This window comes from Myodes glareolus, chromosome 9, assembly GCF_982192425.1.
Source record: "Myodes glareolus chromosome 9, mMyoGla1.1, whole genome shotgun sequence".
Taxonomy (NCBI): Eukaryota; Metazoa; Chordata; class Mammalia; order Rodentia; family Cricetidae; genus Myodes; species Myodes glareolus.
This window is the reverse complement of record NC_142034.1, coordinates 7,169,994-7,192,825: the sequence shown is the minus strand read 5'-3', so window position 1 is coordinate 7,192,825 and position 22,832 is coordinate 7,169,994. Positions and strand designations below refer to the sequence as shown.

Sequence of the window (22,832 nt, the reverse complement as noted above, 5' to 3'; positions counted from 1 at the left end):
GTTGCCATAGCCAAACACTGGGCGGCAGAGCCCGATCCTGCAGCCCCATACCCCCCCTCCCCCCAACAACAGATTATGGCTCAGTCAGAGAGCAAGAAACCTCAGGGAGTGGACTCTGGGTTGTAGAGTCCCCAACTGTGCTGAAATAAGAGCCCCAGTCAGGCACTTCCCCCAACCCCAGGCACAGAGAGAGGCACAGCACAGAGAGAGGAACATTTTTATTGTGTAAAGTGGCCACATGTGCAGAGCAAAGATTGCATGACACAGGGGAGGCAGGAAGACCCAGAGACCAGAGCTGGCTGGCAGAGTCCCTCTTCCCCCACCACCCAGGCAGTAGGTAGGGCAGAGACACTGATATTCTTCAGACCCCACCGGTCAGGCAACATCCGCAGACCCAAAGACAGGAACAGGGGACCCTCGACACCCCACTCCTAAAACACACTCACCAGGCTTGCTTTCTAGGCTGCCAGCCCCCAGCCTCTTTGGCCAGCAGCTCAGCCACTCTTTCCCCAGGGGCCCTGGCAGGGAGCGGGCCTGGACCAGTAGTCTCCGGCTAGGTAGCCAGGACTTCATCCATCATGACCAGGTGCCCCCAAGGGACAGCACATGGCTCCTTTTTTGGGAAAGCCTATTAGGGCACAGTGAGCTGGCAGCTTCTAGGAGCAGACGGCACAAGGGCAGGTCTTGCAGGAGGAGCCAAGGTGGGCAAGGGCTCTGGGGGGCTTGTATCTCCGGAGACAAAAGGCTCCTAGGAGAACAGCCTAGAGGACAGAGGCGCCCTTTCTTCACCCTGTTGTCTCCAGTCACAGTGGGCACCTGGGACCTGCCAGCCAGGACCGACCAACCTACTTGCCCCTCGCCCTGATCACGGTCCTTCAGGGTGGGGGAGCACTGGGGTCTAGGACCAGCCCTCCTGGCCCTGTTCCCTCTGGTCCCCAATCCTCACACCCGCTGGATCTCAAACAGCTTCACGTCAGTGTCGTACCAGATGGGCGGGTCCACATTCCTATAGAGGGAGTGGGCCGTCACCTTCTAGAAGGGGGTACCTTGGAGCAAAAGAGCTAGGTAGCTACAAGGCCCCCGCCCATCCTGATGCCCCCACTCTGGATGAAGAGTGCCCACCCTCAACCAGGTTAGTTGGACATTAGCCCCGCTATGGATAAGAGGAACCTAGAGCTAAATCCCCTAGTGGGTAGTCCTCAGGTAAACAACCATCTCCACCCCGGGATGTAACTTCCCTACCTCTTGCAAGGCTCACCTCAAATAGATGACACCCCACATGTAGGTGCGGAACCACATGGCAGTGCCCGAGTTCGCCTGGTACTTTCGGATGAGGATGGGGTGGGGTACAGGCAGAAGCCCCACTAGGGTGCCGTGTTGCAGGAACCTCAGGATCTCCGATTCATCTGTCAGGCCCCTAGAGAAAAAGGTGGGGCCTCTAGAATGTTCCCGGAGACCGAACCCGGAACCCTGGGGCGTGTGCTCCCGTCACCTCCACCCCAAGCCTGGGCTGGCCCCTCTCCAGGGCCACCTAGGTTGGTACCCAGTTTCCAGACTCACTTGTCAATGCAGATCTTCTCTACCTGGGGCACCAGCACCTGCAGCAGGCGCATGATGGTCTGGAGGGGCAGCTTCGACTTCCAGGACAGGATCTGTGAGAGCCACACCCAGAGCTAAGGAACAGGCTTGACCCTGACCCAGAGCCACAGGCTCCCCAGGACAGGAAGTGTGACCCTGTGATCAATGACCTGTACCAAGCAGGGCCTGTGAAGGGGAACTGTCACTAACGGGGAGAGCCCAGGCCGTGCTGAGCAGTGCCCACAGGCCAGCTGCTGTGCCTCCTGCCTTCCGGAAGACTGTCCCCTTTAATCCTCACAGTGGCTGGATGGCGCGATCATAGGGATGGTAATTATCCCCGTCCACAGCAATGAGTGGGGCTCACAGGAAACACACAGGGAACGGAAGCGATTCGGGGAGGAACAAGCAAGGGTGACTGACGAAAGAATCGGTCCTCTGGGCAACTGCTAAAAGGTCAGATGGAGGAAGGAAGGACCGCTGGAAGGACTATCCCTCAGCCTGGCTTCCAGGCCAAATGTCTTTGGTCTCCTTACCCCAGTCTTTCCAGAGCTGGAGCTCAGACAGACCCTGCTCCATGCCGTCTACCCAAACCCCAGCTTCCAGATCCCCCAGCTGTGTCTCTCACCCAATCTGATGTTGGGTTCCACTGGCCACCGGTTGATGTGTTGGACAATCGCCGCTGCTCTCTCCATGTTTGGCTAGGCTCCTGGCTCCCAGGAAGGAATGGAAGTGACCAGGGAAGGAATGGGTACAGGGTACAGTACTAGAGCAACAAAGTGTCCCCACTGACCCCACTACAGGGCTACAGGGAGGCTGGCTGCACCTGAGATGTAGGTCTAGTCCTGTACCCTTTGCCCTGAGCCCAAGGCCTGGCCCGGCCCGGCCCAGCCCAGTGACAGGTTTAGAGCCAGGGGCTGACAGAGAGGCAGGGTAAAGGCCGGACTCAGATAAGGCTGATGGATGAGGAACCCGAAGGTCATAGGGCTTTGCTGTGACCAGTAAACAGGGAGAGGTCTGTAAAGGGCTCCCTCTCCCTGATTTAGCAATAGCAGCCCTGATTCCCTTGTTCTAATTCAGCAAATTTAGAAACTCCTGGCCTTGTCTGCTCCTACACTTCAGTGTTCAGAGAAAAAGGCAACGAAGTTATGCTCAAAACCATGCTCCAGGCATCCCCAATACCTACCCCCTCAGACGGGCTGCCTTCCACTGAGCTTGGCTGGGATTCGGGCTCTAGGGACCGCAAGGTACCGTCCTCTGAGACCTGGGATTTCTCTGTCAGCTTGTCAATGCCTGGGTGGGACACAGGAGGGAGAGAGGAACACGCTACAATGCTCATTCTGGCCCCAGAGGTAGTGTGTGCCCTTCCCTCCTACAACCACCTTCAGCTCTGAGCCCCGTCCCTTCCCTAAGCCCCGTCAAGCTACCTTCCCAGGCCCACCCAATACTTCCACCCCCACAGGCTGTTGAATTCCTTTTTCCTCAGCTTCCTAAACAGGAATGACTCCCCAGATATCACACCCACTCCCTAACAATGCCATCTCCGGCCAAGTCTCACACTCTCCCACACTAAAAGCATCCAGACCTGGAGTGGCCACCAGGCTGGTCTTAAGGGTCCCTGGTTCTGCAGGGGCAGCAGGGCGGGAACCCTCCATAGAAGCACCCTCCTGGGAACCAGCACGGGACAGGGGCTCCGGCGTCTTCCTCCGCCGCTGAAGTGCCTTGTGGATGGAGGGTGGGTCCGTGGGCAGGTTGGCCAGCTGGTGGAAGACGCCACGCTTCCGAATGATGGCATAGACCAGGTTGGAATTGCCTGCGGGAGGAACACGTCCGGCCTCAATTGCTTCCCACTCTGCCTCTGGGACGGCTTCCAGGACTAGAGGGCAGTCTGTGAGACAGCAGGGCCTCTTCCCAGGGATAAGAACTGGTACAGGGTGCCCAGAGCAGGACACGCCTGGCTATATGGGTGTCAGTGGCCACTGTAGATATGGAAGATCCCCGAAAGTTAGGTTGTGGGGGTGCCTGGTGTTAGGCTGTGGAATGTCAAGAAATTAGGCTGTAGGGCATACCAAGAAGTTAGGTATTAGGGAGCTAAAAAGGGAAGAGGAGGAGGAGGAGGAAGAGGAGGAGGAGGAGGAGGTTTCTTTTTTTTGGAGGGAATAAATTATAAATTAGGTTGTTGGGATGCTGTGGGAAACAGCTAAGCCCCGAGTTTCCTCAGTACCCTGGTATCTTGAAATCCCCTTGCAGCCCAGCGCTAAGGGGGTGTCTTCTGGCATGGGGGGACAACCTGAGCCCTACCTTGTTTACATCAACCCAACGTTAAACCTGTCACCCTCTCATCAACACAGAGAAGTCCAGGAGGACGCTGCTGTATGTGCCTATCCTCTGTCATCTACCTACCCATATAGCTATGGGGGAAGGTGTGAGGGCTTCCCGGAGCCCTCGGTGCCCCCGTCTGCCTCTCTAGTCCTGTGTCGTACCATACTGCTTTCAGTTTAGCACCCATCCAGGACCTTTGGACATTCCCTTGCCCTTGCCATGCAATGCTTTTCAGCCTGCCTCACGTCCATTCATCTTATGTACACACACACACACACACACACACACACACATATATATATATATAATATATGTGTGTGTTTATGTACATATATAATATATATGTACATATGATGCACATATATACATAGGTGCAATATATATAATTTTACTTATTTTTGGAAATAGTAACAATAATTGCAAATATTTGAGTTGCTAGATACTGTGTCAAGTGCTTTTTTTGAGTTACTAATACCCCCCCAATAATCTCTAAGAGGGAGCCTTTTGGTTGTTTGGTTTTGCTTGGTTTTTAAGACGGGGTTTCTCTTTGTAGCTCTGGCTGTCCTAGAACTCACTCTGTAGACCAGGCTGGCCTTGAACTCAGATCTGCCTGCCTCTGCCTCCCAAGCACTGGGACTAAAGGTGTGTGCCCTGTGAGAGGGACTCACAGCAGTATTGTTACGAGCATCCTACAGATGGGGGACCAAGGCTCAGAGACTAACATGCTCATGGCCACAGAACACATGGGTGGCAAGGTCTGGCTTGCACCTGTGACCCCAGTAAGACATTTGTTGTGACAGCCGGTAGGCTCTTGACACTCCGAGTTTTCCAGGTACCCAAAGCTGAATGAACTTTTTGGGGTCAGTTGTCAGCCTAGGTCTCCCTCTGTGACTCCATGTCCCAGCTCGGAGCTCTAGCAGGGATGCAGAGCACCTGCTTTGATACCCGCTGCGCTCCCTATGCCCTGGTGCACTGCAGGCACTCAGTAAGCCCTCACGGACGGATCCCTGGAATGGATGTTAGGCTAACAGGCAAGATTCCTGGACCAGGGCTTCCCATAACCCAAGCCGGGGGCTCAGGTCAGGTCTCACCATCAAACTGGTACTGGATAATGTTGTTGAAGACCTCCAGGAGAAAGAAGACCAAGTGGTGGTTCTGGGACGCTGAGAAGAGGAACCAGGTGGTAGAGAAGGCCTCCAGCAAGTGCAGCAACTTGTTGGCAGTCACCATGGACAGGCTCTTGAGGTAGGGTGATACTGCAAGGGAGGGCCAGCCCTGAAAATCCCAGGCCAGGGCAGAACTGCTCACCTCAATGATGTAGGAGAGTCTTCTATCTATCTGTTGCTTTCATTGGTCAATTAATAAAGAAACTGCTTGGCCTGAGAGGTCAGAATATAGGTAAGTGGGGAAGACAGAACAGAATTGTGGGAGAAAGAAAGCAGAGGCAGGCAGACGCCATGACTCTCCGACCCGAGACAGACGTAGGTTAGGATCTTTCCTGGTAAGCCACCACCTCGTGGTACTACACAGATTACTAAATATGGGTTAAAGCAAGATGTGAGAATTAGCCAACAAGAGGCTGAAACTAATGGGTCAGGCAGTGTTTAAATGAATACAATTTGTGTGTTGTTATTTCGGGTGTAAAGCTAGCTGTGCGGGAGCCGGATGGGACGAAAAGCAGGCCTGCTTGCCTTTCCCCAGCTACCTGCAGAGACCCCCACACTGTAAGGAAGGGCCAGCCCTGAAAATCCCAGGCCAGGGCAGAACTGCTCACCTCAACTGATCCCCGCTGTCCCCAGCTACCTGCAGAGCCCCCCACACACACAAAGCCCGGCCTCCACCACCCCACAACCTCAAAGGCACACCCGGCTTATTTCTCCCAGGCGTCTCCCCGATACAGAGGGAGGAAGGACAGGGACAAGGATGTAGATAAAGAAACTGGGGTTTAGAGAGGGCTATAAACCGAGCCCAAGTTCCCCAGCAATAAAATGACAGGGCAGGGGCGCTCACACGGGATGAGACACCTTTCAGGAATAATAGGTTGCTGCCATGAGCTATGTATTCCTTGGGACAGCTTTGTGAGTGGGAACCAGAGAGGAAACTGCAGCTTGACCTGTGTGTGGCCTTGTCCCCTGCCTTTTCCCCTGGCTCTGCTGAAGGCCCCCGAGGGTTCCTGAGGGTGGGAACAGGGACTGTGTTGGTCACAAAGGCATTCTCAGAGCTGCCCTTGCTTGTTAGGCACTCGGTTAGGTCTAGCGAAAATAGAATCAGTGGATCACCTAAGGGAAGGTACAGAGCTCATAACCCAGCTAGAGACCTCAGGACCCACGGTGCCACGCCAGACACTCGGGAGTTCAAACAGCAGTACGGTCAGCATGCTAGTTTCCACTATCACCTGGGAAGAGAGCTCGACGAGGAATTATCTAGATCACATTCATGTGTGGGAATGTCTGGGGGCGGTGTCTTGGCTGTTAATTAAGGTGGGAAGGCCTCCTACGAATGTGGGTGGCACCATTCCCTAAGCTGGACCCTGAACAGTTAAGAGTAAGGCAGCTAGCTGAGCCTATGCCACCAGGCAGCAAGCAAGGGGCTTTCTCGGTTCCTGGCTGGGGATGTCATGTGACTAGCTGCTTCAGTGCCTGCCTTGACTTCCCCTCAATGACAGGCTGTGACCTGGAATTATAAAGCCAAATAAACATAAGGGTCTTTGTTACAGCAACAGGAAAGTAAACTGGATCTATCAAGGAACAACAGTGGCCAAGAGACATTCACAAATATCTTTCTGCTCTAGCTACCCACCGTGTAGGACCCCCAGCTAGCCTGAGTCCTCCTGCCTCCATTCCCGGAGAGCAGCCTGCAGCCCCTGAAGATGCTGTTGACAGCCCCACATTGTAACTCCAACAGCCCAAACCTCTGCTACCCAATAGACAGCCAGCAGCCATATGTGGCCATAAATGTCTGCCACACAGCCAGTGTCCACTGAGATGTCCTGCGTGAACAGAACACACACAAGACTTTGAAGACTGGATATGAAGAGAATATAAACTATCTCGATGATTTGTATAGCTTCTTCATACATAAGAAGCCATGTTTTAAATTTAGAAGATTGGATAAAATGTATTCTAAAGCTTTTTAGAAATTTTATCTATTATCGTGTGTGTGTGTGTGTGTGTGTGAAGGTCACAGGACAACTTGGTGGTGTCAATTCTCTCCTCCTTTTACACTCCAACTTGCATGGCAAGAGCTTTTATCCGCTGGGCCATTTCACAGACTCTGAAGTGTTTATCACCTGTCCTTGTTGCCCCTTATACTGTACTAGAAAAATTAGCCTGTCTATTCCAGGCGATAAAGCCAGGCAGGGGCCCGATGGCTGGTTGGCCTGTGGCCTGGCGCCACCTGCTGGTGATCTTGGGGAACTTAGGCTCTGGGCTCTTACCATTGACCACAATGGTGAGCAGGCAGTCAAAGAGGGGTTGCAGTCGCTGGTGACCACTGGTGATGATCTTGTGGAATACCTATGCAGGGAGGGAGGAGGATGGCGTGAATGACCCGCCATCTCCAGACTCGGCCAAGAAGATAATGTCACCCCCAAATCCCCAAGACAGACCATGCACACACACACCCCCTTACCACGATGAGCAAATCTGCATGTGTGCCTGTGAAGACGGGGATGTCCATGGGCACGCGCACTGAGTAGGGCTTGTTCAGTCGGACCCCAAAGTTCCTCTCCCCACTCAGAAGCAGCAGGATGAAGACCCCAATGTGCATCAGGCCCACCCGAGCTAAGGCACACAATACAAGAGGTGTCACATGAGCAGGGAGGGGCGGGGAGAACTCAGCAAAGACCCATCTCCAGGGGCTCAACGGGGCCCCATATGGAAGGTTAGGACGCTAGGCTTGAGTTTCTGGGAGGCGGGACAGACTGGCTGGACCCCACCCGAAACGAGACCCCGTATCTACCCCGGGATCACAGGCCCAGTACTGTCATACATTGATCTGCCCGGGCGTCATTGAGAAAATAGAGGATGGGAACCAGGATATCCAGGACGTCACTGCTCTTCAGGACAAAGAAGAGGAATTTCTGGGAATGAGAGAGGGGACAGGCGGGCTGGGTCAGTGTGAGACTGGCTCCGCCCCACCCTGTCCCACCTAGGCTGGAGAGACCCCCATGCTCTGCCAGTCCCTGGACTCTATGGACCCCGCTAAGTCATCAGCTCCGTCCCTCCATGTCTGTCACCCTCGGGCCAGGCCCAGAGTCCACTCACCTTGTTGAAATCGCAGAGTTTCCAGAAGAGAACCAGCAGTTCCTGATGAAACTGTATTTTCTTGGTGGAGTTGGGAAGGTAGGTCTGGAGCAGGGGGTTGGACAGCAGCCGAGCTATGCCCTTGAGGATGAACTGGAAGTCCTGGGGGACAGAACAGGGCTCCTTCCAGCCCAGCTCCCTCCAGCTCAGGATAGCCCTACAAGTGAGTGTCTCCTCACTCTCCCATATCTTTATCTACCTCCCATAACCTTACAGTCTCCAATCGAGGGGCCATTACTGCTAGCACCCCAGAAAACTGAGCCTCTGCCTTCCCTCCAGCAAGTCGGAGGACCCCCTGTGCAAGGTTGAAGTTCCTGGTAACCCCTAGATGGACCTCTGAACCAGACTCCCTGACCACCTGGATTCCTTGTTGACAGGGACTATCCTTTGCCCCTTCCCCCAGCACCTCCAGCCCTTTCCCATCACACACAAGAAATGCTCCCCGGTTCTCATAGAGCTGTCATTTACTGGGCACACCCCACAAGCTGGGCTATGTTCTACTTTGATCTTGGGGGTGGGGTGGGGAGGAGGCTGGCTCAGCTACAGTCCCTCACTGTGCATCTGTAGAAGTTGGAGTCCCAGGAACTGCGGCACCTCCCCTCTCCTTGAGTCTGCCTGGACGCTAAGGCCACCTCTGAACCCCAACATCACAGCAACCCCCTCTCTGGGAAGCCGCCTTGGTTACCATGGTGCATTTGGGGCCTTGAGCCCTTATTTTCTTTCCTTCTTTCATTTATTTACTTGGTTTTGTTTTTGTTTTTGACTGTTCTGGGACTTGCTTTGTAGACCAGGCTGGCCTTGAACACAGAGATCTGCTTGCCTCTCGAGTGCTGGGATTAAAGACAAGTGTCGCTACACCTGGCTTATTTATTTACTTTTAAAGACAGGTCTCCTGTAGTCCAGGCTAGCCAAGAATGACTGTAAACTTTTAAGCCTCCTGCCTCCACTTCCCAGATGCTGGCATTACAGTCACGCACCACCGTGTCCTGGTTGTGTGATGCTGGGGATTGAGAGAGGGTTTTGTGCATGCCAGGCAAGTGCTCTACCAACTGAGTCACACAGTCCCAACTCCTATCAGCCCTTTCTGCACCTCAAAATCTCCCAAACATTGCCATCACTATTGAACTTCGGGTGACCATGCATGAAATGCAGGACAGGACTCCTCTATCCCCAGAGCCATTGCAGAAGGTGGGCAGTTAGAGTCCTCCAGCTATTCCCGGCTCACCTCCTCACGATGGATCCGGGACAGGTAGTTCACAAACAGGTTCTCAGGCCCCGGGGGCTGCCAAGGAGAGGAGCAATGGTAAGCAGATGCTCCACTCTGGTGAGTCTGGGTTGAACACCCCCAGGGCCCCTCCCATGATGTGCCTCTTGCCCAGGACCTCATCTGCCCACAGTCACCTCTCCATCTCGTCCTTACATCAGCATCGTCCATGGCAGTGCCCGTGGTGGTGCCATCCACAGTGGGCGTGGTGCTGGTGGCACTGTCGTGGTCCAAGGTGACAATAAGCACCTGAGCAGCCTCCTCCACCAAGGGCTCCCGGTAGTCCGAGAAGAGCAGGTGGTTGTAGGGGATGCCATAGCCCACAGGGTCGTAGGCACACACGGTGTTGAGGAGCGAGGTGAAGAGAGGCAGTGCGTGTCTGCAGGGGAGAGTGGAGCAGAGCTGCAGGGGTGCTCCCCTGGGCCTGCCTCTCAGGCCACAGAAGGAGCTGCTGAGCTATTGGACTTGCAGGCTGGGACCAGGGAGGCAGTAGTGTCTGTTAGTCCCTTCCTGAGTAGAAAAGACCCTCCCTATGCATGCATGGAGCTGACCCAACCAGGGCTAGGCTGGGCCAAGAGCAGAGAAATCTACCAGGATGAGGGACTCCTTGTGGAGAATATGCTCACACCCTTCTCAGTGCTCAGGGGCTTTAGACAAGCAGTTAGAAACGCAGGGGAATGCAGCTTCCCCTTGGGGAGCAGGACCCAGTTCCATCACCCTTCCCCGGCTCCCGAGCCACAGAATGACGTGAACTGGGTCCAGAAGATGCCAGCGTTCAGGTTCCTCATCTTACAGGTGAGGAGACTGAGATCCAGCAGTTAAACAAAGAGTGGCCATTTGTCTGACGCAGCCATGAGAAGAAACTCTGGCCAGCCTCTGACTGTGACTGGGTGGGAGCCCTTCTCTTCTGGGGATAAAAAGAAGTCCAACAGGAAGCCAGCAAAACACAGAGGAGGCAAGCCATGCTATGCAGGGATCAGAGTCCAGAAGTAGGAAGGTTAAAAGTTTCAGAATGCCAACACCTGAGCCAGCATCACAGCCACCTTAGAGCTGGGCATGCCCAGCTGGAGTGTATGTTTCAAATACTGTGTCCCACGGATGACTGTGTGATACCCACTTGTACTCATAAGTGTCCCCATACTCCTTGAGTGCCCCCTCCTGGTCCAGACCTCTCCATTCATCAGGATGGTCCTCAGACCCTCTTCTCCACCCCCTGACCCAAAGGACAGCCTCAGGCCCCATGTGGCTGGCTGCTGAGTACCACTGAGTGGTTGGTCCTGATGAAGCATGCAGGAAGAACAAACTACACATCGGAGATGGGGAAAGAAGCATGAATGAAGGAAATGTGGATGATCTTCATAGTTCTATAAATTCATTGCAAACATAGCGCCCACTTTTTAAAACACACTTGAGTTAAATAAATTATACAAATTAATTTTCTTTCTTTTAGCTTTTGGGACAGGATCTTATGTACCCCAGGCTAGCCTAAAACTCACTAGGAGCCAGTGGTGACTCCAAACTTATTACTTCTTCTGCCTCCACCTCTAGAGTGCTGGGATTAGAGTTGTGCAGCACCACACCCAGTTCACGTGGTGCTGGTGGTCAAACCCGGGGCTCCGTGCACACTAGGCAAGTACTCTACATACAGAGACACTTATCAAGTTACTCACTTTCTATTTGCACTAAACAATGTGATTCCAGAGGAAAGACCTGGAGCCGGGTAGTGGTGGCGCCTTTAATCCCAGCACTCGGGAGGCAGAGGCGGGTAGATCTCTGTGAGTTCGAGGCCAGCCTGGTCTACAAAGAAAGTTCCAGGCCAGCATGTTACACAGAGAAACTCTGTCTCAAAAAAATAAAATGAGAAGAGAAAACAAAAAAAAAAACAAAAAACAACAAAAAAAAAACAGAAGACCTGGACCTGGGCCACCCAAGGGCCCCCAGGTTCAAGGGTGCAGCTAAATTATGATTTCATGCCACCAGGGGGCAGCACCTCTCCTCAAATAAAGCCAACAGGGCTTAACTGGTGAGTGCCTAGGCAAGATTTTAAAGGCTTGCAGTCTCTCACCTGTTTTCTGTGGAACAAAAGAACTGAACCCAGGGGTTGGGGCTGCCACTTTCTGGAGATGGCGGCAGGTACATGGCCTCTGAGAAGCATGTCAGCAGCAGCTTCAGTAGCTCCATCCTGCGACCAGAAAGGGTGCATTAGGACCCATCTCCCTTTAGGAGGGAGCTGCCAACCCTGCCCATCACCCTGGCCAAGGACCATGGAAGAAATGACCCCTGTTCCCGAGGTTGGATGGTGAGTCAGCTTGGTCTTCTCAGAAGACCCGTGGGTCTCTGAGCTATGCAAAGGCCCAGTCCGGGTCCAGCTCACCGGTTCATGTCGTGGATGTAATTGGGCTGTGGGGAATGAGCAAAGCCCACACCAGCCTCCCAGATGTATTCACAGCTGTCCAGGGAATGGACATCTTCTGCTGAGTCCTGGGAAGAGGGAGGAATTGTAGGATTTGGGGGGAAGGGAGGGTCACAAAACAAATAGTCATGTGATGCAGGCCTAGAGGACCCAAGCTTCCCACTGTCCCTAGTTGCACAACGTACCCCAGTAGTCTCCTAAAGATAGCCCCCCCCCTAGACCCCAGGTCCTAATGTACAAGGAGAGAAACAAATGTGGTTGGATTTCTTAAAATGCTCAGTTTTCTTCAGTCTTATATTGGCAATTTTACTTGCTGAGTCCAGTCTGAGGCAGGAAAGAGGGAGGGGAAGGTTAGGGGAATGGGGTGTGGCAGGCTGGGGGGGTTTCCTGGTTCTAGCCCTGCACCCCTCCCACCTCAGGTAGAGAGGACAACAGGTGCCTGTGCACAGCTGGACACCAGCTGGCTCCTCTCCAGCTGTACCGCCCCCTACCCCACCCAGGAGATATAGACCTAACAGCCTTGCTCTCTGAGCCACCCCTGCTCCTCCTGAGCCACCCCTTTATCTCCTGGCCTCAAGAGCCCAGGGGGTGATGTCGTGGTGTCTCACCACGTTGTTCCTCCGGTGGCTCTGCACAGTGAAGTCTGGGCAGAAGAGCAAGTCAGCGATGGCCAGGAGCAAGGACTCGGCCAAGGGGCGAGCATTCTCATCCTCTTCCTCCCCCTGCAAGAGATGCAGGCTGCTCAGTAGAGGCCGGCCAAGAAGAGGTGGTCCCAGGGCTTGAAAGTGTAGAGGACAGGGACTGGGTCTCAGTGGGCATACGTAGATGGGCGAGGGAGGAAGAGGAAATGAATTCCTGTTTATCTCAAACCTCCGTTAGCCAGAAGAGAGCAGAACAAAGACAGGAATTGGGGAACAGTGAGGAAATCTCCCCCTCACCAGGGGTGCCAGGCACCAAGCTCAAGTGTTGCAGCCCTCTTGGAAATCATGGGGGCTCAACCCTTGGCACTTGCTGGAGATAAGGGCAGAGCACGTGAGGTCTGGGAGAAGACAAGAAATATGGTCCCTCTGGACCTTCTAACGACAGGCACTGGGTCCTATCCCTGCACCCTGGCTCCAGGATATAGAGAGCAAAGACCAGTTTCAGGGAGGGAAACTGAGGGCCTGGCTCCTTCCCCCTCAGTGGCACCCGACCCCTAGTCCCCATCCCTACACTTCCTCAATAGCAAGTGGCCCTGCCTGGGTCCTCCCCTCCTCCCTGGCCAGGCCCACAGACCCCTCCACGCCCTGCCCCGGGCACTGTGGACCAGAAGAAGCCCCTCCAGTCGGGGTCCTCGAAGATGTAAGGTAACACTCGGGTGAGCAGCCGGCTGCAGTTCAGGACGACCTGCTTCTCCTTCTCCGAGTGGCAGCCACTCTCTGCTCCTTGTACCAGCTTCTCCACAGCCTGCGGGCACAGAGCAAGGGAAGAACAGCTAGTTCATGGGGATTGAGATGGGGTTAGAATGCAAGCCTTGAATCTTAGCACTCGGGAGGCAGAGGCAGGTGAATCTCTGTGAGTTCGAGGCCAGCCTGGTCTACAAAACGAGTTCCAGGGCTACATAGAGAAACCCTGTCTCAAACAAACAAACAAACAAACAAGCAAAAAAGCAGCCCAGAGCATCAGGATAGCAGAGTTCAGTCCCCTGGATGACCAAGATATCATCTGTGGCACCTCTCTCTTGAAGAGTATGTACACACTTGGGTACACTTTATTTTCTTCTGAGAGCCTCTTTTGCTCCTAATCCTTTTGTTTAACCCCATATAGAAGTGTCTTTTTTAAAAATTAAAAAAAATGGACTAGGACTGGAGAGGTGACTGTGAGGTTAAGAATATGTATTGTTTAACCAGATATGGTGGTGCACACCTTTAAGCCCAGCACTTAGGAGGCAGAGGCAGGTGACTCTTAATGAGTTCAAGACCAGCCTGATCTACACAGTGAGTTCTAGGACAGCTAGGGCTGGGTAGAGAGACCATGTCTCAATAAAACAAAACAAACCTCACCTGTCCTCATAGAGGACCCAGGTTCAGTTCCCAGCACCTACAATGGTGGCACACAACCATCCTTGACTCCAGTTCCAGGGGATCCAATTCCTTCTTCTGATCTCCACAGGCATCACACATGCATATGAAACACATACATACATCAGGCAAAACACTCAAACACATAAAGTAAAATAAATACATCTAAAATGTTTTAAATTTGTAATGGAGGAAACAATAGCACCTTATGGAAAAGCAAAATGAGCTAGTGTGTGAAAAGTACCTGCTAATGCGGATAAAGCGCTCCTTCACGGTGGCCATGATTACTTTCCCCTCAACCCTACCAAGGAGAACTTGAGGCAAAGAGACTAGACCTCTAGGGCCTGGGGATGGAGTATTCCGAATGTGTGCCCTGTCTTTCTGCAGACTGGGTCACTCGGCCGCCCTGGGGAGACGGAAGCAGCAGTGAGGAGCCAGACATCCCTTACCTTGTAGCACAAGGTGGCCAGGTTAGAGGGTGACTCCTCTCGCACAGCCCGGATCTCTGCCGCCGGCACCAATGCAAAGACGTCCTGTACCGAGGTGGCTGTGTCTGCCCAGAACTGGTCCCAAAACGCATCGTCGGTGGCTTCCACGGGCTACAGGGAAACCCAGTATCCACAGTTACACAGCTACTTCCCAATAGCTCCAGACACACCCCTGGCAGGAGACCACAACCACCACCCTCCATCCCAGTCAACACCCAGGAGCCTCCCAATCTGGAGGAAGAGCTTTTTCAGCTACCACGAGACGGGGGTCAGCGGTGAGATAGGGGGTCAGCGGTGAGATAGGGGGTCAGCGGTGAGATAGGGGGTCAATCGTCAGCTGGTTATTAAAACCATCTGAGTCCCCAAGGGTTTGTGTATCCCTGACTAAGTTCTCATTCTCCCATGAAAGAGAATCTGACATCCACATCCCAAAGTCACACCAGGAGGTCAAGCGTCTAGAACCCAGACCAGGGCTGTCCCCGAAGGAAGATAACAGAGGACACAAGCACCCCATTTAGTCACCAAGGCTGTCCTCTTACTCTCGACTGCTTCTCAGCACATCTACCAATTGCCAAGCTGACCCCTCCCCACATGCTCCTCTCAGCACCCGCTGCTGGTCCATGCTACAGGTCCAGTCACTTTCTGGGAGCTCCAGCCTCCAAAGCTACCCCTGTTGGTGCTGTTTGTACAATGGCCTCTGACCCCAGGCACCAAAGCAAATGGCCGAAGTAACATAAAGGCCTTTGGGGTTCCCACCGCCTGCTGGACGGAGTCTAAACATCAGCTCAACTCTGTTGATAGAGGGCTTGTGCGGTGTGTACACAGTTCCGGAGTGAATCTGTGCAAGCATCATGGCACTGCACACGTCAGCATTGGGGTGAGAGCCTGTACTCCCAGCAAGTGGGAAGATTAGAAGTTCAAGGCCATTCTCAATTACATAGTGAGTTCAAGGATAGCTTGTGATTCAACAGACCACGTCTCAAAACAGCACACATGGGACTGGAGGGATGGCTCATAGGTTAAGAACACTGGCTGCTCTTCCAGAGGTCTTGAGTTCAATTCCTAGTAACCACATGGTGGCTCATATTTAAATATATGTGGTTAAAAAAAAAAACCACCTATAATGTGATCTGATGCCCTCTTCTGGTGTAAGGGTGTACTTGCAGATGAAACACTCAAACATAAAATAAATAAATAAATCTTTTTTTAAAAAAAAAAGCACACACAAGTCAGGCAGTGGTGGCGCACACCTTTAATCTCAGCACTCAGGAGGCAGAGACAGGCAGAACTCTGTGAGTTCTAGGCCAGCCTCATCTACAGAGAGATTTCCAGGACAGCAAGCTCTATACAGAGAAAACCAAACCAGGGCTTTTGCTCAGGCTGTCCCCATTTCCCATTATAATCTTCTCATTTCAACAATAATTACAAAGTCCTACAGGCTTGGGGCTTGACAGATGGCTCATTTGGTAAAGGGACTTGCCACCAAGCTTGGTGACCTGAATGCTGACCTCAGGATCTACTTATCAAAAGGAGCAAACCAGCTCCCACAGTTTGTCCCCTGACCTCCACACATGTGACTTTGCACAAATGTCACCTGCCTCATACATACACACACAAACAAATACACAAGGTGCTTTGTTGTTGTTGTTGCTGTTGTTGTTTTGACAGATCAGGTGTAGTGGTGCCCACCTTTAATTCCAGCACAAGGGAGGCAGAGGCAGGCACATCTCCAAGAATTTGAGGGCAGCCTGGTCTACATAGTGAGTTCTAGGACAGCCAGAGCTACATAGTGAGACCCTATCTCAAGAACAACAAATAAACAAAAGATAATAAACAAGATCCTAAAGGCCCTATTGAGACAAGTACATATATGGCCATGGGGGCTGGAGATGGCTCAGAGGTTAAGAGTGCTTGCTACTCTTTCTTCAGATTCAGGTACAGGGAACTTCAGCTCTGGGAGAGCAAGATCTGACGCCCTCTGTTGGCCTCTAGAGGGACATGCACATTTGTGGCATACACACAAAGAAATACACATAAATAAAAACAAAACTCTTAAATATAAAACTTGTGGTCTTTGAATCATATAGACAGTCCTACAAGGAAAGGACCAAGGCAACCAATTTAGATGATAAATTTCGCCTCTAGAACCCCCCGCTTCCGTGCTGGGTAGTTTTACATCAGACTGATGCAGACTGGTATCATCTGACATGCGGGAACCTTCAAGCTGAGCATAGGGGTGCATCCTTTTAAACCCAGCACTCAGGAGGCAGAGGCAGGCGGATCTCTGAGTTCAAGGCCAGCCTGGTCTACATAGTAACTTCCAGGACAACCACACAGAGAAACCTTATCTCAAAAAAACAAAAGAATAAGAAGAAAAAGGAAATTCCTCCATAAGATTGGGTTATAGGCAGGCCTATAGGGCATTTTCTTATTTAGTGGCTGATGAGGGAGGGTCTAGCCCAGCTATCCCTGGGTTGGTGGTCCTGGGTTCTCTAAGAAAACAAACTGAGCAAGCCATTGGGAGCAAGTCAGTAAGCAGCACCCCTCCATGGTTTCCACATCAGCTCCTGCCTCCAGGTTCCTGCCCTGCCTGAGTTCCTGTCCTGATTTTCTTTGATGGTTAACTGGGATGTGGAAGTATAAACCACATAAACCCTTTCCTCCCAGGATGCTTTGGTCATGGTGTTTCATCTCTATGTACGGGCATGCTCCTACCCGGGAACCTCCTGTCCCAATATCTACTCATCACGTGCTTTTTGTCTGTTTGTGTTTCCAGACAGGGTTTCTCTGTGTAGCCCTGGTTGTCCTTGAACTCACTCTGTAGACCAGGCTGCCCTCCTACAGCGACTCTCTTACAGAGATCCACCTGCCTCTGCCTCCCAAGTGCTGGGACTCAAGGCCTGGGCCATCACCACCTGGCTAGGTCATCACATTCTTGACTGGGGTCTAGATGTGCCTGCCTGGCAGCCCTTTGTCTCTGTCCTTGCTGCAGAGGCAGGTGCTGAAGTTGTCATGAATCCTGACAAGGCCGAGAGCCAGGGGGCTGCCCAAACCGGAGGCTGGGGAATGGACGCTTCACCAAAGTGCCCACTCCCTGAACAAAGCCCCCCCACTCCATTCCGGGAGTCCTAGCATAACTCCCGGCTGCAGCCTGAGAACCCGGGAGCCCTAGCATAACTCCCGGCTGCAGCCTGAGAAGTGGTAGAGCAGGTTAGCTGGAGGTAAACAAAGGCCTAGGGAGAGGCCCTGGAGGTGGGGTTTGCCGGACCTCAGCTCTACAGCCATCTGATACCCATGGGGGCGGGCAGGAGCTGGAGACCCCAGTCCTAGTAGGCTGGAGCCAGTGGAATGAGAGGTCGCCCTCAGAAGGCCTGTGGAACTCCCCTATTGGAAGCACCTCTGGAAATCTGCCAGCTCTAATACCCAACCCACCTCCCAGGTAGTTACCACCCTTAAAGGGGTAGAAGCCCAGCTGAGCACAGCTAGGCATGACCTTGTTCATTAGGTAAGCATCACCTAGGGACTGAAATCCAAATGAGACGTAAGAGGGAACTTAGAGGTTGGACCTAGAAGAAGAGGGGAAACCCTTTCAGAAACGAGCTAGTACCTTCCTGGCCACCCCAACCTTCTTCATGTAGCCAGGGCTAGCCTGGAATTCTCTGTGTAGACCAGACTGGCCTTACAATCATAACCCTCCAGTCTCAACCCCCAAGTGTTGGGATTACACCACATCTGGCTGTGGAAGTCAAAACGCCACCCCTTCACAACCTCTCATTACAGAGACTGAACATAGGACCTCATGATCGCTAATCTCAGTCTGCACCTCCTCCCCTGACCCCACTGTGCCTTAAGCATCTGTGTTGGTTGAGGGAACCAGATACAGCTTTTAAAAAATTATTTTATTTTTATTTATGAGTATGTGTGTTTCTGTGTGTTTGTGTGTGTGCATGCACACGCGTGGGGGCACCAACAGAGGCCAGAAGAAGGTGTTGGGTCTCCCAAAGCTAGAGCCCTAGGGAGTTGTGAGCCACCCATATGGGTGCTGTGAACTGCTCTTCGTCTTAAAGAATAGTGAGTCCTCTTAACCATTGAGCCATCTCCCCAGTCTCCAGCTGAGGCTTCAATAATCTCCTTCTGGGGAGCGGGTGGCAAGCAGCAACCCCAACTGTGATCTAGCTGGATGGGGAAGATCTGTCCTGACAGGTGATCAAAGCATTCTAGGCACGCACGTGCGTGCATGTGAATGTGTGCCTATCCACTCTGACCCTGGCCTGCAGCAGAGCATTCTCAGATGGGCAGGATCTTGGAGTGGGGGGAATCTCTGATCTTGTAATGCCCCACTCTGCGGTCCCAGCCAAGAAAGGAGACAGGAAACACAGCCAATGTGGCTGGCCTCAGAATTACAGCTAAGCCCGGCAGCCCAGGGCTGGCCAATAGGGCAGGAAGAAAACAGGATGCGGGGCAGGAAGGCAGGGAAGGCTGACCAGCAAGCGCTCAGGCCCGGGCTACAGGAAAGAGTCCAGTGTCCACTGCCCAAAGCACAGCCTCTGAGGGCCTGGAAGTGAGGTCGTTCTGAGGTCAACACACCTGAAGCACTTCGGGGACACTGAGTGAAGGTCCAGGAAGACCATCATGGATTCCTGAACCCCAGCTGTTCAAAGCCGACCACCGCAAAGTGTCCAAGGTTTTGCCCCCTCCCACCTGTGAGAATTCTACGTTTACATAAAAGTCCATGGCCTGGTGAGATGGCTCAGCAGTAAGGTTTCTTGGTAAAAATACTTAGTAGAGGCACTTTATGCTTGCCGATATGCAAGTCTAAGAACCTAAATCCAACCCTTAGGATCTGCATGGTGAGAGAAGAAAGCTGACTCCCACAGATTGTCCTCTGACTGCCACATATATACCACAGTGTACATATATACACATGTATACACATCCATATACCCCAAAGTAAATAAAAATAAATAATATAAATTGAAAAAAAGGAGGAAGGCGGGGTGGGAGAGGAGGAAGAAAAAGAGGAGGAGGAGGAGAAAGAAGGAGAAAAGGAAAAGGGAAAGAGGGAGGGGAAAGAAGAAGTGGGAGAAACCCAGACTAAGTCCCCAGCCTACTCTAGGCTCTGGTCCAAGCAACTGACTGCTTTCTGCTAAGAACAGACCATCTATCTAATCCAGGAAGAGACACGGATGCAATATTCAGGGGAGGGAGCCAAAGCAGATCACTGCCCACCTTCCTAGATCTGCTGAGTTCATCTTGCTCCCAAGGGACCTACTGAGCCCACCACACCTTCCAGCGAGGCAGTAAACATGGGAGACACCCTCCTCCCTCCCTGTCACTCTCCGCTGTGTGAAGTGCCCCACACCGCCCTCCTCCGCTGCCCACAGACCTAGAGCCTCCTCTCTGAGGTTCTGAAACAAGTCACGGGGAGCAAAAAGAAGTTCTGGTTTGCATCAGGTGCCTCTTGGCTGGAAATGGGCTCTCTGGACAGAAGTCCTGGCATTTCGTTTTTCAGCCCCTGACCTTTCCAAGGTGGGCAGCAGAGTGTGGGATAGAGATCGTCCCTCTGAGGCTGTGACTGGTTGGCCGTGGGAAGATGGTTTTCCTGATCTCCCTCAAACTGGCCAAGAACAATATAGAGCTCAGAGAAAGCAGGGTGGGGGTTGGGTTCCAGATGGCAGGAGGTCCAGAGCCCTTTGACAGCCAGTCCCCTGTCCCCCAGGGGCATGGCTGGCTCTCTCCATGATCACAGCAGCCTGGTTCTGGCAATGTGTAAGGGGAGGACAAGGAAGGAGCCCGCTTGTTCGTTCCCAGCTGCCCAGACTCGAAATAACCACAGAAGGACTTCCCACACCATTGCTGGGTCAAGAGGTGTGTGCTGGAGATAAGAGGAGGAGGAGGCTTCTGTGACACTTGTGGACTCAGGGGAAAATGTGAGAACACGGATTGGACTGGAGGTACCCACGGCTCCCTCTCCAACAGACTAAAGGCAATCTGGGAGTCCCTCCTCATGCGGAATCTCCATTTCGGGTACCAGAAAGCACAGTCAATCAGCTCCACCGGGCCTAGAGAAGCCCCTGGAGCATCCTTAGCTGGAAAGCGGGTTTCCCTAGGCCTGAGGACAGCTCCTCTTACCTTGCTGGCGCCGCCTGCCACTCTGTCAGCTCCCAGGAAGACCTGGGCCTTCCCTGCCCGCAGGCATCAACCAGGGCCCAGAGAGGCCGCCGCTGCCACCGCACACCAGCTGTTTTCCCCGACCCCGGCAGGCGCCGGCCCGGCTTTGTTTGCATTGAGTCAGCCCGGGCCCGTGCGTCCGGGACCGTGGGCACTGAGGGTAGGGAGGAGTGCAGGGCAATGGATGGGTAGGTGGGAGCGGGAAGCTGGCTGGCTATGCGAGGCTGCCGGCACTGGGGGGCGGGACAGGGGGCGGATAACGTTGTCGCCGCCGGCTTAAGGAGTAGGCACACGTCAGCCTAAGGTGGCAGCAGCAATGCCCGGGAGAGTGTTCCCAGGGGAGAGGAGGCTTAGGGTGGGCTCCCAGAGGTAGAGATGGAGCTCTGAGGTACAGAGGGAAGATCTCGTTCCGGCGCTAGTCTCAGCATCCCCCTCTGGACTAGCTGGTCACCCTACGCTCGAGTGAGCCAAGTTCACCCAGCCCCCGTCACTGCCCTGCCCCCAAGCCGGGCAGGTGGATGAAGAGGCTGGGCCCCCCGGGCGCACCTGCGTCTTGGTGGTCAGCTGGATCACTGCCTTCCGGAAGTTCAGCTTGGAGTCTGCGGACCCCATGTCGATGGAGCCCGCTCCGGCCCAGCCCCGGGTTCCGACTCTGTCGCTCTGGCTCCAGCTCCAGCTCGGCGGCCCCAGCTGCTCTCGGAGGAGCGGAGCTGCGAACCCCGCCCGCCGCTGGCGTCGGCCCCGCCCCTTGTAGGCCCGCCCTTAGACCCGCCCCCACGAGGCCCCGCCCCCGCACCTGCCGTTTAGCCCTCCAGAGAAGTCCAGAGTTCTCTGTGGAACCCAAATCCTGGTCCTTCGGTCCTTCGTTCTACAACCGAGTGTTATTCCCCGTTTCATCTCTCCCGTCTGTCAATCAGTCCCGAAGACCGAAATCCTCCTGGCATCTCATCCCCTGCGTCCTACTTTGACTCTTCATTCCCTTTCTGTCCTGGGGCCTGTAGTCTCTCCTCCAGCCATCTTTACATGACTTTCCGGCTTCCCTACTGTTGTTGTTATCGGGACATTTGTTTTTTGGTTTTGGGGGGGGTTTGTTTGTTTGTTTCTCTTCCTGATCTGTCCAACCCATGGGTCCAGCCCTGCAGTTATTCTAACCACAGCTGCGGGCTTAGCCCTTGCTTGTGTGGAAGGAGGGGCTGACTCAGTGCCTGTTCCAGGAAGGCAGTTCCGCACCTAGCTGGCAGCGTTCGGTCAGTCCCTCGGGTCTTGATCCCCTCTGTTCCCCTGACCTCTCTGGGAACTCCTTGAAGTGCAGAGGAGCTGGCACACTACGCTGTGTCCCAGGAGGACCACACCACAGAACCTGCTCTTAGGAGAAGAAAGGAGTTTCCCATGGGATAGCCCAGTTGGCTTTGTTTTGAGAGTTTATCTTAGGCTGGCCTCAAACTCACTGTTTATGAACTTTTAATCCGTTTCCCGAGTGACAGGATCGCAGGAGTGAGCAACCATCCTTGGTCTTCTGAGATGCTGGAGAGCGAACCCAGGACTTTGTGCATGCTAGGGAAGGACTCTAATTATTAAATTAAGAATAACAGCTGGATGCATAAATAATAGCTGGCATACACCTGAAATCTCAGAACCTGGAAACTGAAGGCAGAAGGAGCAGAAGTCCATGTCATCCTTGGTACATAGTGAGTTTGAGGCCAGCCTTGGGGGAAAAAAAATCAAGTCCAGATCCTCTCCCCGCAAAAAAAAAAAAAAAAGTGGTGCTTGGTCTATATAGCAAGCAAGCACAGCCAGGGCTGTGTAGAAAATACTGTGTCTGGAAGCTTCGGGGAATCCTGGATACTTCAAAACAAGGAGACTTTATCCCAAACAGAAATCCGGAAGTTGGAGCAGGTGCAGAGGCAGGGTGAGAGGGCACAGTGTCACCCCTTCACAGAACAAGCCACAGCACTGGGTAGCTCTAAATTCTCTTCAAAGATGTGTTATCCATGCCCTGCACAAAATCCTGGGCATGCCTCAGGGCTTTTCTTCATCACTTCAAAACAATAAATGATTTCTTTATTTTTAAAAAATTTTTGTATGCATTGGTGTTTTTTGCCTGTATGTATGTATGTGTGAGGGTTTTGGGTCCTGGAGTTACAGACAGTTGTGAGCTGCCGTGTGGATGCTGGGAATTGAACCTGGGTCCTCTGGAAGAGCAGTCAATGTTCTCAACCACTGAGCCATCTCTCC

The 22,832-nt window shown here is 53.1% G+C and overlaps 1 protein-coding gene across 1 annotated transcript; it reads right to left on the bottom strand.

The window, feature by feature from the left end:
- Positions 1-203: 203 nt before the first annotated feature.
- Positions 204-21,321, bottom strand: Hid1 (HID1 domain containing). The gene is made up of 19 exons (XM_048452048.3): positions 21,144-21,321; positions 14,388-14,537; positions 13,154-13,324; positions 12,487-12,600; positions 11,840-11,946; positions 11,531-11,647; positions 9,622-9,844; positions 9,427-9,483; positions 8,163-8,303; positions 7,888-7,978; positions 7,528-7,679; positions 7,334-7,412; positions 4,989-5,153; positions 3,161-3,388; positions 2,762-2,868; positions 2,204-2,284; positions 1,561-1,652; positions 1,259-1,417; positions 204-1,006 (listed from the first exon to the last, which is right to left on the bottom strand). Exons 1-19 carry the CDS (start codon positions 21,207-21,209, stop codon positions 943-945), a joined length of 2,364 nt encoding a protein of 787 aa, XP_048308005.1. The 5' UTR covers positions 21,210-21,321; the 3' UTR covers positions 204-942.
- Positions 21,322-22,832: the final 1,511 nt, after the last annotated feature.

What these genes read in the sequence shown, in the direction of transcription:
- Hid1 (XM_048452048.3), bottom strand. Translation starts at nt 21,209, where the DNA reads ATGGGGTCCGCAGACTCCAAGCTGAACTTCCGGAAGGCAGTGATCCAG. An exon ending in TGACGCCCGGGCAGATCAAT is followed by an intron (nt 7,680 to 7,887) that starts GTATGACAGTAC and finishes TGTGTGCCTTAG; the next exon opens with CTCGGGTGGGCCTGATGCAC. An exon ending in ATGCAGATTTGCTCATCGTG is followed by an intron (nt 7,413 to 7,527) that starts GTAAGGGGGTGT and finishes CTCCCTGCATAG; the next exon opens with GTATTCCACAAGATCATCAC.